Source organism: Myxocyprinus asiaticus, chromosome 11, assembly GCF_019703515.2.
Source record: "Myxocyprinus asiaticus isolate MX2 ecotype Aquarium Trade chromosome 11, UBuf_Myxa_2, whole genome shotgun sequence".
Classification (NCBI taxonomy): Eukaryota; Metazoa; Chordata; class Actinopteri; order Cypriniformes; family Catostomidae; genus Myxocyprinus; species Myxocyprinus asiaticus.
The window spans coordinates 50,396,301-50,409,339 of NC_059354.1; the positions used below are offsets into that span (position 1 = coordinate 50,396,301).

The 13,039-nt window shown below is 44.0% G+C and overlaps 1 protein-coding gene across 1 annotated transcript in view; it reads left to right on the top strand.

Annotated features, from left to right (window-relative positions):
* egfl6 (EGF-like-domain, multiple 6) overlaps positions 1-13,039 on the top strand; it is a 33,271-nt gene that overhangs the window by 17,016 nt on the left and 3,216 nt on the right. Inside the window, exon 9 of the mRNA XM_051710653.1 lies at positions 4,426-4,686. Within this exon, the coding sequence (XP_051566613.1) occupies positions 4,426-4,686 (261 nt within the window). The remainder of the gene's footprint in view (positions 1-4,425; positions 4,687-13,039) is intronic.

A 13,039-nucleotide genomic window follows, 5' to 3' on the forward strand; every position in this document is an offset into this window, starting at 1 on the left:
ACGGAGGTTACGAAAGTAACCAGGACGTTCCCTATCTGTCACTCACTCGACATTGTGTCGATGTAGTGACACTAGGGGTCCCTATACCAAATGCCACAATTAGCTGAACTGTGTTACGACTGGCAGAGCGAGATGGGCAGACCGCTGTGTGCCTCGAAGCCAGCGCACCAGGCCGTCACGTAACCTCCCCCAACGCTCTTATGAGCGTCGAACAGTCCTTTAGGAACAAAGTCGACTTGCCCAACAAATAGGGACAGGCTAGCCCAGCTGGGGTCTCTTTTCCTCTTTTTTTCTCCCCAGAAAGAGTGGAGTTTTGTTTACCGGCTGGGGGCCATAAGTGTCTATGTCGGGGGGGGTGTCACTCCCAAGGGGAAGACACCGCAGATACCACACCCCGCCCGGAGGGGCATTTTGAGTGGAAATACGTCACATGGTCTTACCAAGTCTTGTCGGAAGTATGTCATGTGGAGAAGTCCCATGGTAGATCCTGCCCGAGAGGGGAGGATCTCTACAAACATGGTGACCAGGGGCAGAGGACCCTCTGCCCAAGGAAGACGCAGTTTCCCGACAGGGAAACGATTTAGCGGCAGATATATCACATGGGGTCACCTATGGGGAACCAGTGCATGTGGAGCACCTACCCCTGTACAGGGCTTAGATATCACATGTACTGGACCGGCAACGAGTTTCTCCATAAACTCGCCTGCCACAGGGCTAAGGAGGAAAGTCATCCAGGGATCACAACTTGTGAACAAAGCGCACGTGGGAGTCAAATCAGAGTCAAAAGCGCACATCTTCACCTTAGGGGAGGGGAAAGGCGCTATGCACAAGCGGTACACCCGGCCAGCTGTCCCGGAACTCACCTGTTCGTACCTGACAATATACGGGACGAGACCGGCTCAACCCGGAGATTGTAGAACCTCGCAAAGGTGTTGGGTGTTGCCCAGCCCGCTGCTCTGCAGATGTCTGCCAAAGAGGCGCCATTGGTCAGGGCCCAGGAGGCCGCCACACTCCTAGTAGAGTGGGGGCGGTACGTCCTGAGCGTGATATGCCATCAAGATGGCGTCAATGATCCAATGGGCGATCCTCTGTTTGGAGACAGCGCTCCCTTTCCACTGTCCGCCAAAGCAGACAAAGAGCTGCTCGGAGCTTCTAAAGCTCTGTGTGCGATCCAAATAGATGCGTAAAGCATGCAATGGACACAGCAACACCAAGGCTGGGTCTGCCTCCTCCCAGGGCAGCACTTGCAGGTTCACTACCTTATCCCTAAATGGAGTCGTGGGAACCTTGGGCACATAGCCCGGTTGGGGTCTCAGGATCACGTAAGAGTAGCCCGGACCGAACTCCAGGCACGTTTCGCTGACAGATAACGCCTGCAGGTCCCCTACCCTCTTGATGGAAGTGAGCGCAATAAGGAGGGCAGTCTTCAAAGAGAGTGCCTTAAGCTCAACTGACTCCAGGGGCTCAAAGGGAGCTCCCCATAGACCCCGAAGGACTACAGAGAGGTCCCACGAGGGGATGAGGCATGGTCTGGAGGGATTCAACCTCATAGCGCCTCTCAGGAACCTGATGATCAAGTCGTGCTTCCCCAAATACTTACCATCTACTGCATCGTGATGTGCCAAAATGGTGGCTACATACACCTTCAAGGTGGAGGGGGACAGCTGCCCCTCCAGCCTCTCCTGCAGGAAGGAAAGCACCGATCCAACTGTGCATCTCTGGGGGTCTTCACGTCGGGAAGAACACCACTTAGCGAACAGACGCCACTTCAAGGAATACAGGCGCCTCGTAGAGGGAGCCCTAGCCTGAGTGATCGTGTCTACCACCATGGATGGTAGACCACTTAGGTTTTCCGCATCCCGTCCAAGGGCTGAGGTGTGAGGTCTTGAACCGTGCCGATGCAGGATGTGCTGAATAGCCTCCGTCTGCTGTTTCACCACCGAGAACTGCTGGGCGAAGTCCTCGACGGTGTCACCAAACAGTCTGACCTGGGAGACAGGGGCGTCAAGGAACTGTACCTTGTCAGCTTCCCACATCTCAACCAAGTTGAGCCATAGGTGGCGCTCCTGGAACATCAGGGTGGACATCGCCTGCCCGAGAGTCTGCGCTGTGACCTTTATCGCCCGAAGAATGAGGTTGGTCAGCGAGCGCAGCTCCTGCATCAATCCTGGGTCAGAACTACCCTCGTGCAGTTCTCTTAGTGCCTTGGCTTGGTGCACTTGCAGGGAGAGCCATGGCTTGCAGGGTGGAGGCGGCCTGTCCAGCGGCACCGCAGGCCTTAGTCGCCAGAGACGACGTAACCCTACAGGTGCTGGATGGGGATCTCATGCGGCCCCACCAGGTGGCGGCGTTTTGCGGGCACAGGTGCACCGCAACCGCCTTATCCACCTGGGGAATGCCGAGTACCCCCTGGCAGCCCCACCATCGAGGGAAGTGAGAGTGGAGGAGCTCAGAGACCGGGTCCAGGCAGTGAAAGGTGCCTGCCACGACCTTGTGGGCTCCTCATGCACCTCCGGGAAGAAAGGGACCAGGGCGGGTTGTGGCCGTGAGCGGTGCTCCGGGCCCAGGAACCAATCGTCAGGCTACGAGGGTTCGGGGGGGTGGAGGGTTCCACTTCAGCCTGACACATGCAGCTGCCCAAGCAAGCATGGCTGCCAGCTGCGTGTCAGGCTGTGACTGGGCGACCGCATCCAAAGGTGGGAGCCCAGTCGAGTCCTCCACATCAGACTGGACAGCCCGCTCTCTGATGCTGCACTTCGCGAGCGCCAAAACGAGATCGCGAACTCGCCCTGAGACGAGCCGGCACTCTCATCCAGCGGGGCAAACGAGCGTACTGGGGAATGGGAGGTGCGTGGGGAGTTACCTGGCGGAGTGGCTCCCATTGGGGTCCCCAAATCGCCCCCAGTACTAACTGATGCGGCCTCAAACCCGTAGCTCGAAGGACCAAGCCGCTGGGGTGGTCTTTCCCTCTAACAAAGGAAAACCGCAACCACAACGTTGCCATGGTCACGCTCTCGCAGTGAGAACATGACCCATCCACGAACGCTGTCTCCGCATGGGCAGCGCCCAAGCATGTAAGACCACGATCGTGGCCATCAGAACCGGAGAGGTAATGACCGCAACCAGGAAATACACACAAACGGAGAGGCATCTTTAAAAAGGGAAAATATACTCTTTCAGTAGGAAGAATATACTCTTTTAGCTGCTGAAGTGCCCAGGGGCATTCTCTGCACTTCACCAGTGCAAGAGGGGTGAAGCCGCTGTAATGCGCCGTAAATCCAACAGCTTTTCGAGGTGAATGGATCGGCAGAGTAATTCAGCTCGCTGAGCACAACCGCTCAGCTTCGAAGAGAAAATCTGAATGAGTGGTTGCGAGCCAGCTCCATTTTGTACCCATATGTCTGGGGGAGTGGCATGCAAATTCCACTCGCCAATTCCCATTGGCCTTTTTTCAAAATCAGAGGTGTTTGGGGCTCCCAAGAGTGACCCCTAGTGTCACTACATCGACACAACGTCAAGTGAGTGACAGATAGGGTACTTCAATTTGCTATTAATTGCGATTAATTCTATTAATGTAATTAATTCAATAAAAAAAATTTAATAGATTGACAGCCCTTATAGTAACATGATTATATGAGATGAGGTTGGGCGTCTTCCTTGACTAATGTCCATAATTCTGTCTTGACGTTTGCGATTGGCTTCATTCTCTGCAGATTTGCCCAGTGCTGTGCATGTTTCCTTCTTCATACCAGAACATGCATTCACATTGTGCTGCTATCGCATGAATCAAATCAACATTTGGCTTTTATAAAACCTTTGAATGAAGATCTTTCCATGGCTTTAAACTAGAGCAGACTCGCTTCAGATCAGAACATCTATATCAGCGCACAAGATCCTATTCCAGTTCTCTCATGCATTGTCTCAAATGGTTCTCAACTGGTTGTGCATTGGACATCAAGTGGTGAAACAACAAAAGTACCAGAATTTTAGTTTTGAAATGTCTCATAAATTTGATGGTTTCAAACTCTCAGCAGCCAATAATTCACTGCCCAAAATACGTGTTTATCCTCACTGCAAGTGAATCTGTATTTAATGTAGTCTGGGTGGTATTTTCTTTTTCTTGTGTTGTTTTGTTGATAGTTTTTGAGAATGAGGGGACACAACCTGTCCATGTTGACATCTGTCTAATTTGACAAGCTTCTACCACACAGCTTTTGACGTCAACAACAAAAGATATAGGAAGCATTTTCTCGTTATTAATTACAGTATGCTTACATTTATTTTTATTTACATTTTATTATTTACATTTAGCATTGTTGTTCCCTGTGACACATTTGTGGGTTGCGACTATCCAGTTGAGAACCACTTCGCATTTGATTGCATAGGTGAATGCAATTTTTTAAAATCTTCTTTATGGCTCTGCAGCGATTCCTGATGCCCCCAACAAGCTCCGTATTCTGGGGGGCAAATTTGACAACACCATCCCAGAGTCTGTGGTGACCGAGTCTCCAAGACATCACTTGCAGCCCTTTGACTATGGTGGCGAGGTCTACGTCAGCCCTTCAGAGGAAACTCCAGTATTTCCTGAGGAAGAGAAGTTTTACGATGAGGAAGATGAGGAGGAAGAGGGAGAAGACACGGGAAATCAGCTGGAAGGCGAGGAGCTGAATGCCAGAGATGTTTTCTGTGAGTTATCTTCAGCTCTCACTAGAAATACTCCCTTCTCTTCTGAGTGTCGACATGGTTGGTCCTTTTAAAGTGCACGTATTGCAATCCCTTGAGATGTGGGTAATGTGCTGACTCGAGCTATAGCAGAGGAAAGTAGAGTTGATATGTATAACAAAATATATTTGGCTACACTTACAGAGTGCAACAGTCTGGTTCCGGAAGTAAAAATCACATTTAATTTCTGCAGAGGTAAAATGATTATCAGCAATAACTAATAAACATTTAAAGACAGACCTACCATGAGCTCTGAGATTGTTAATCAATGGTAAAAGCTTCTATTGAAGCCATCAGTCTGCATTATTTCAACTTCATTTAAAAAAATTATGTTTATTAGCAGAATTTATGGTGAAGAACTACACTACCCATGATCCTTAAAAGAAAGGTCCACCAATCAGAGAATCACAAACCGTGCCAAAAGAGCTCTGCAGTGTTTATATCTGAAAATTTTGCAATAAAATTTAAATACATTGTTTCTATACTTATAATCAACAACTTAAAATAAAATAGTTTTATTTATTGTTTTTAACAAAACAATAATTCGCAATGCATCATGGGATTGTAGTTCATTCCCTCATTAAAGACGTTAAATACACAGTCTTCTATCTTTGTCTTTTTGTCCGATTTTCTAATACTTTTTTTGCTTCAAATCAAAACTTGATATTTTGTGATTCATCTCAGAGCTGGTTGGTTTAGTTCATGGCTCTAAACTCTTTTATGAAGGATTTTATAAAATCCCTATGGAAAAAAATGAATGGGAAAAATACTTATGAAACCAAGATGGCTGAAAAAGTGAACAGACTCTGTTGTGCTATATTAAAGCAGAAATGCATTACAAAAATTAGCTGCAAACTATAAATGCAACCTGCCCCATTACTTTGAGTCGCATTGACCCAGAATCGCATTTAGACTTTTATGCAGTAAAGTAAAAAGGTCTCAGCTTTCTAAAGATATAATTTTCCACCTTTCTTTCCGAAAACTTTGCCGAGATATAATCATTTAAACAGTGACTGTCGATAAACCTTGTTTTACTCAAAACGGACTCTATAGATTCCAAACAATTTTCAGACATTATTTAACAACTGAAAGATTTATCCATGCAAATATTAAATAATTAAGACAAAAATAACAGTTTGAGTAAAACAAAAACCATATATATATATATATATATATATATATATATATATATATATATATATATATATATATATATAATACAGGGACACTGCTCTTGCATGTTCAGTGCACGCATGTGCATATTAATCCATGCAATGTCTGTAAAACCTTAATGCATGCTCACAAAGCATACTTAGAACATATACATGTATTTACACATACAGTAGTCATGCACCTGCACACACAGCATACTGTAAATGCACACCACAAACAGACACACGTGCACACGCACCTCTGAGCTATTGATGGATCTGTAGTGCATCCACACCACATCTGTTATCACATCTCTGACAGTGATTATATTTAAAATTGTATCTGTATTCTCCTCTTTAAAGTTAATTTTTTCAAGCTTTCTAACTACAGACACTGGAGGTAAATGTATCGTTTGGTGAAAGTTGTTAATATCACTGACGTCTTCCCGCGGTTGAAACACTGATTCGGCGATTACATGAGAGGTGATTATTTCAGCCAATGGCATTGTATCTTTCAACATCCCATCTGATGTCCATTCACGTGTTTTTTATTGCTTTAATTTGTAGTAATCAGGAGTGCTGATCAGAGGAGAGACACAATACAGGGCTCGTGTTTGAATTAACAGCAGTCGAAGCGGTATGAGACATTATAGAGCATTAAAATAACATTTACTGTATAGTTTTATGATTTTGTGATGGCATTGACATCACTTGAAAGCTGAGACAAAAACAACAGAAAACCCAAAACAGTCAGAAAAAAAGTTTTTGACAAATTCAAGTTTTTCCAAAAACGTCCCATTGCGACTTCCGATTATTTTGATGGGAGCACATCACAGATATTCACTTCAGACTGGCATCTCTACATTCAACTTTATTGGCATGCTACAGGACTAAGTTATCATACAAAAATCTGATTCGATGAAAGCTGTAAGACAGGTTCACATAGAAAGATTGCACTGAAATTCAAAACAGCAAAATTATGGCAGACTTTGGCAGATGGGTGTCATTCTATCCCATGGTTCTATAGGTTATAACAGCAAAAATACGTTTGGTGTTTGGCCCCTAAATGTTCAAAATAGAGTAAAAGCCCTTTAATATTTGCAGTGGACATCTTGATGGGATCTTCACTGTACTGCCATCAATAATGTCTTGAGTTTTTAATATTTTGCTTTTTTATAAATACAAGAAGACAAAGAAAAGGAACGGGGGTCTGGTTTTGACCCACCGACCTCAGGACATGCTCAAACTCCATCTTTAGTGCCACAATTATCTACTGGCTGAAATGTGTTCAATAGCTGTCAGTACGTGTACAGACAGGGAAACTACTAATACATTTCTTGAATTTCACGATTAAGCTTAAGGTTTCCTTTAAGAAAGTAAAGGAGCATTAAATATGGTAGGTGTTTAACACAGGAGGATAATAACCAGTGCTCATGAAATAACTGCTTATTAAACTCGTCTCGTGCGACCGGAACGGATGTACAGTAGGTGTGGAATGCATCAGAACACCATTATTCTGGAGACTTGAGTTTGGATTCTTTTAAACTGGCTTTTGGCCATTTTTCCACCACAAAGAGTGACAGTGGCGTAGATTCGGGGGGTGACAGGAGGAGGTACGGGTTACGCCAAACAAGGGCGTAGATAGTATCTACGCCCTTGTTTGGCAATCACAAAAGGTGAGTGTCATTATTAAGAGGCCCAACCTGGTCTCATAGAATCATGTTGCTATACTTACATTTTGCAAAATGGTTTTATGTGGCTTGTTGTACATATCACATCAGTTTCCTGTTTAAATGAACACTAGAGGCAACAACAACAACGACTTCAAACACCAGAAAAACGGCAGATTATCAGTTCATAAACATTTACTTTTCACCCTGTTCCTCACACAATGCTATCTTAGACCAGGCAAACACGCAAGCTGACACGTGAGATGAAAGTGTCATAGAAGCGACACGCGATGACATGGTTGCTTCAGAAAATGTGCTTTTCATGTCGCATTTGCTTTTAGGACACTATTGGTCAGGTTTAGGTTAAAGTTTTAGGTTAGGAAGGTACATTTTACTCATTAAAACCTGCATCTAATATTCACCTTAAAACCTCGTCTGATTACGACACTATTTCAGTCGCTTTTGGCACCCCCTGCTGGACACTTCACTGGGAAACTGCCGCCAAATGTGTAATAACGCATGTAATATTGTTTAGCAAAATGTTGCCACAGTCACGTAATGTTCATGACCAGGCTGATTAAAAAAATCAACATTATCACACAAAAGTTTTGTGACCAAACATAAATAATTATATACATTATTTTGACTAGTTAATTATGCTCGTTTTATTTCCTGATTTTAGACATACTGGGCTATTTCCTCATTAATATGTTTTTGTTTGAAAATGCATTGATTTGGGGGCCTGGGTAGCTCAGTGGTAAAGACGCTGGCTACCACCCCTGGAGTTTGCTAGTTTGAATCCCAGGGCATGCTGAGTGACTCCAGCCGGGTCTCCTAAGCAACCAAATTGCTAGGGAGGGTAGAGTCACATGGGGTAACCTCCTCGTGGTCACCATAATGTGGTTCTCACTCTCAGTGGGGCGCGTGGTGAGTTGTGCATGGATGCTGCGGAGAATAGCATGAAGCCTCCACATGCACAACATCTTTGCGGTAACACACTCAACAAGCCACATGATAAGATGCACAGATTGACAGTCTCAGACACAGAGGCAGTTGAGATTCATCCTCTACCACCCAGATTGAGGCAAGTCACAAGTTAAAAGTGGAATGGCTGTGTTTTCACAATGAAAACATATTAGTGTAAATGTGGCTTAAGTCTGGGTTACACTACATGACTTTAACATTTTCAAGAATAAAACTTATGGGTTAGGGTTAGGTTAGGGTTAGGGGTTTCTGTTCAGAAAGCATGTGCACATAAATGATGTCATAAGCAGGTGCAGTTCATTCTTCATAAATTACACCTTAAACTTTTAACAAGCCATAAAACTACAGAATCTCCCCTCTGTCCTTGATATTGTCAAAGAGAGGGCAGGAGGAGACAAGTCTGAGACACACAGGAGCTCTGGGGAGACATTCCACTCTGAATGCCTGAAGGTATGTCTCCTCATAGCCCTTTCCCTCGCCGGAAAGACCCGAAGCCTGTTATTAGAACATCAGTTTGACAGTGAGGCTCAGTGTCTGTCATCAGTCCAGTAATTTTCTACAAACCCTCAGCTTTTCTTTCAGTGAGCCTGAGAACATGTCTGCGCTTCTGCAACAACATCAGAGCTTCAGTCAGAGTGCACTAACAAACATGGAGCTGCAGGCGAGTGTCCACTTGCACATCCAAAAAGACCTTCTTGTTTTCTCCATTAGAACAGATTTTTGCTCACTAGTCGTGTTTTCACTTCTCAAAAGTAGCTAAATCAAGCTGATAGTGTTCACAAGACAACACTGTATTGATATTCCTCACACATTTGATTAGTTTGTTCTAAACCTCTAACCCAAAGTATTCTGCAATTAATTCAGCTTGAACTATTTGAAGTCAACATATATTCATTATATTCATAATACACATTCCTGGTCTTATTGTAAACGACTCATTAGTGCACGTTATTCCACAGAAACAAATGTCTGGCTTTCCTTGCTAATTTTTAGTGAAACTACAGTCGAACTACTCTTATAAAAAAATAAGTACTAACAAAAAGTAGCTTACTACATTGAAGCTATTAGATAATGAAACTGTTTTTAAATATATAAGAATCGGATGATTTGTTTTAATTCTGCAATCAGTTCTGTTTGCATAATATCACCTGATAGTTGTACAGTATATTTAAAGGGATAGTTCACCCAAAAATGAAACTTCTCTCATCATTTACTCATCCTCATGATATCCCAGATGTGTCTGACTTTCTTCAGCAGAACACATTTGAAGAAAAATAGAAGAATATCTCAGCTCAGTAGGTCCTTAAAATGCAAGTGGATGGTGATCAGACCTTTGAAGCTCCAAAAATCACAGACAGTCAGCATAAACGTCATTCATACGACTCCAGCGGTTAAATTAATGTCTTCTAAAGCGACACGATCACTTTTGGTGCAAAAAAGATAAATATTTAAGTACTTTTTAACTATAATCCAACGCATCCGGTAATCTTCACGAGAGCACCGAGTTCACACGGTCTCTGGTGTGATGTATTCGTGTTGCCATGATACGGACATAATCTCACGTTCTTCTCTCGGTTGACACATCCAGGATAAGCACACAAATGCACCATTGTGAGTAAAGAAACAGATAATAACAGATCTAAATCAAAACCAATTAAGCTACTGTACAGCGTTCCTCCTCCTCACTTGTAAACAGCACTGCTCTTCCGGGTGTGTCGCACGTGCATCAGTTGTCATGTGTCTCACGTGCCAGCATGATTATGTCACATGCGCATGCCTTTGCTGACCAGAAGTGATGATTTAGATTTAAAAAAGTACTTAAATATTTATCTTTTTTCGCACCAAAAGTGATCATGTTGCTTTAGAAGATATTAATTTAACCGCTAGAGTCGTATCAGTGACGTTTTGCTGACTGTCTGTGATTTTTTTGGAGCTTCAAAAGCCTTTTAAGGGCCTACTGAGCTGAGATATTTTTCTAATTTTCTTCAAATGTGTTCTTGTGAAGGCAGGGCCGTAGCTAGTGGGGTGAAAGGTGGTAACGATTCTAGGGGCCTGTAACAAGGTTTAGGTTGGAAAAGGAGGAGGCGGGAACCGGCTGAACCGTCAAAATAATGTTTAATGAAAACAAAAAGACACAAAACATAAACACACACATGGTAGCTGCATGTGGCTCTCTCTCTCCCAAACTGCCGCATTTGCTGCACTTTTTCCTCACCTCGGCTGATTAGCCCGATTGGGGGCTGGGCGTGCGTAGTCACGGCCCGGCCTTGCCCTCCACCTCGTCACACTCCTCCCTCCATCCTCCTTTTCCGGAGGGAGCTGCCCTTCTGGCCTCGCCTGCCGGCAGGCTTTTCCCCACCTCTCTATGGCTGGGGAGGGGGATGAGGCGAGGGAAAAAAAAGAGGAGGGGAAAGGGCAAAGCGGAGTGAGAGAAAGAGAGGAGAGAGAGAGGAATAACCTGGTTCACCAGCGCCCAGATACGCTGTCGCTCAGCCCTCAGCCACTCCCCAAACTCTGGCGGAGGACAGCCGCTCCTCCCTGGATGGACCGGAGCAAGTCCTCCAACCCCTGGTGGATGGAACGCCCCTCTGTGTTTTGGCGGCTGGTAGCGAACTCCTCCGCCCTTGGCAGCAGCTCCTCCTCCCCTCGCGGACGTGGCCGTTCCTCCGCGTCCAGGCGGTCGGCAGCAACTCCTCCGTCCCCTGGCGGATGGCCGCGGCTGCTCCTTTGGGTTGGCTGGTAGTGGCGAGGACTCCAAGACACCGCATCCCTCCTCCCTCACGGGCTTCGGCACCAATGTAACAAGGTTAAGGCTGGGAAAGGAGGAGGCGGGAACCGGCTGAACAGTCAAAATAATATTTAATTAAACAAAAAGACACAAAACAGAAACACACACATAGCAGCTACATGTGGCTCTCTCTCACTCCCGAACTGCCGCATCGCGTTGCACTTATCCCTCTCCTCAGCTGATTAACCCTCCTCCTCGTCACAGGGCCTAAAGGTCCAGGGAGGCCCCACAACAAATTTTAAACTGTATTTTTTTATAGGAAAGGGGCCCAGAGCAATATACAGTCAGCGGGCCGAGATTACCATGCTACGGCCCTGGGTGAAGGGTGAGTAATCATGAGGGTGAGTAAATGATGAGAGAATTTTCATTTTTGTCTGAACTATCCCATACATAGGGTGACATTCCCTTTTGAAAATCAACTATGGTTTTTATTACAGTAAGCATAGATTAACCAATTATGGTATTTGTAGTAAAACCATAGTAACCACAAAATTAAACATGTTTACTACAATATTAATATAGTACAAACATGGTTTTAATTTTCATAAGGGTTAAATAAATTAATACTTACGATACACTAATAAAACTAGTTATATTTTATATAACTAAATCGAATCATAGAGCAGCAAATAACAAAATATTACGTTTCAAAAAGTCCCTTTAAGACTGCGCGGGGTTAAAGTGAATCAGTGAATCATTTATGTGATCTAGTTAATTTACATGAAACATCCAAAAGAACTAAGAGATTTGTTAAGTTGATTGCCCGCCCACTTCCGGGTTCCGGAAGATTTTTCCCATGCATTTCTATGCATAGGCTTTTCATAAAATCTTTCATAAAAGAGTTGCACGCCATAAACCAAACCAACCAGCTCCGAGGTGAATCACACATCACAAACTTTGTTTTGAAGCAAAAAAGTATTTGAAAATCAGATAAAAAGATAAAGATACAAGACTGTGTGCTTCCCATGAAGCATTGCGAACGATGTAACTAATAAAAAACTATGGTAATATATAAAACTATTGATTTTAGGTAGTAGATTATAATTGATGTTTATTGCAAAGTATTCCGATATACACAAATATATACAGTAAGTAGTTTGAGAGTGTAGGGAGAGTGGCATGATTGAGTTATTCTCAGTGCATCATGCATCATCATCATCGTTTCGCCAGCAATGTTGGACGCGGTTCTCTGATTGGTCAAGTTTTCTCTTCAGAATCATGGGTAATGTAGTTGTTTACCAGGAATTCAGCTACTAAACATGATTTTTGAAACAATGAAGTTACGTAGACGAGTGGCTTTAACAGAAGCATGTGCCATCGATGCACAACCTCGGAGCTCACAGTAGGTTTGTCTACAAAGGTTTGTAAGTTATCACTGAAAAGCAATTCACCTATGGAAAAATAATGAGATTTTTACTTCCAGAACCAGACTGTTGCGCTCTGGTGTCATTGTGACGTTTGCATATTGAAATGCTAGTCCTCTTTCTCACATCTGTTTGCTGAATTAGTAATTTTCTTCTTGCACAAATAGCTGATTTTTCATTGGAAAGACAGTATTGCATTCTGCGTTGACTGACCTGCACAAGCTGCAAAAAAAAAATAATAATAATAATTTTCTTCAGCAAATGCAAATGTAGTTTACATAATTTTTCAGTTGTAATGACCATTGTTGACGTGTGTTGATAGTGTTTGGCTCTTTCTGTCAGTTCATGTGACGTGTGTAT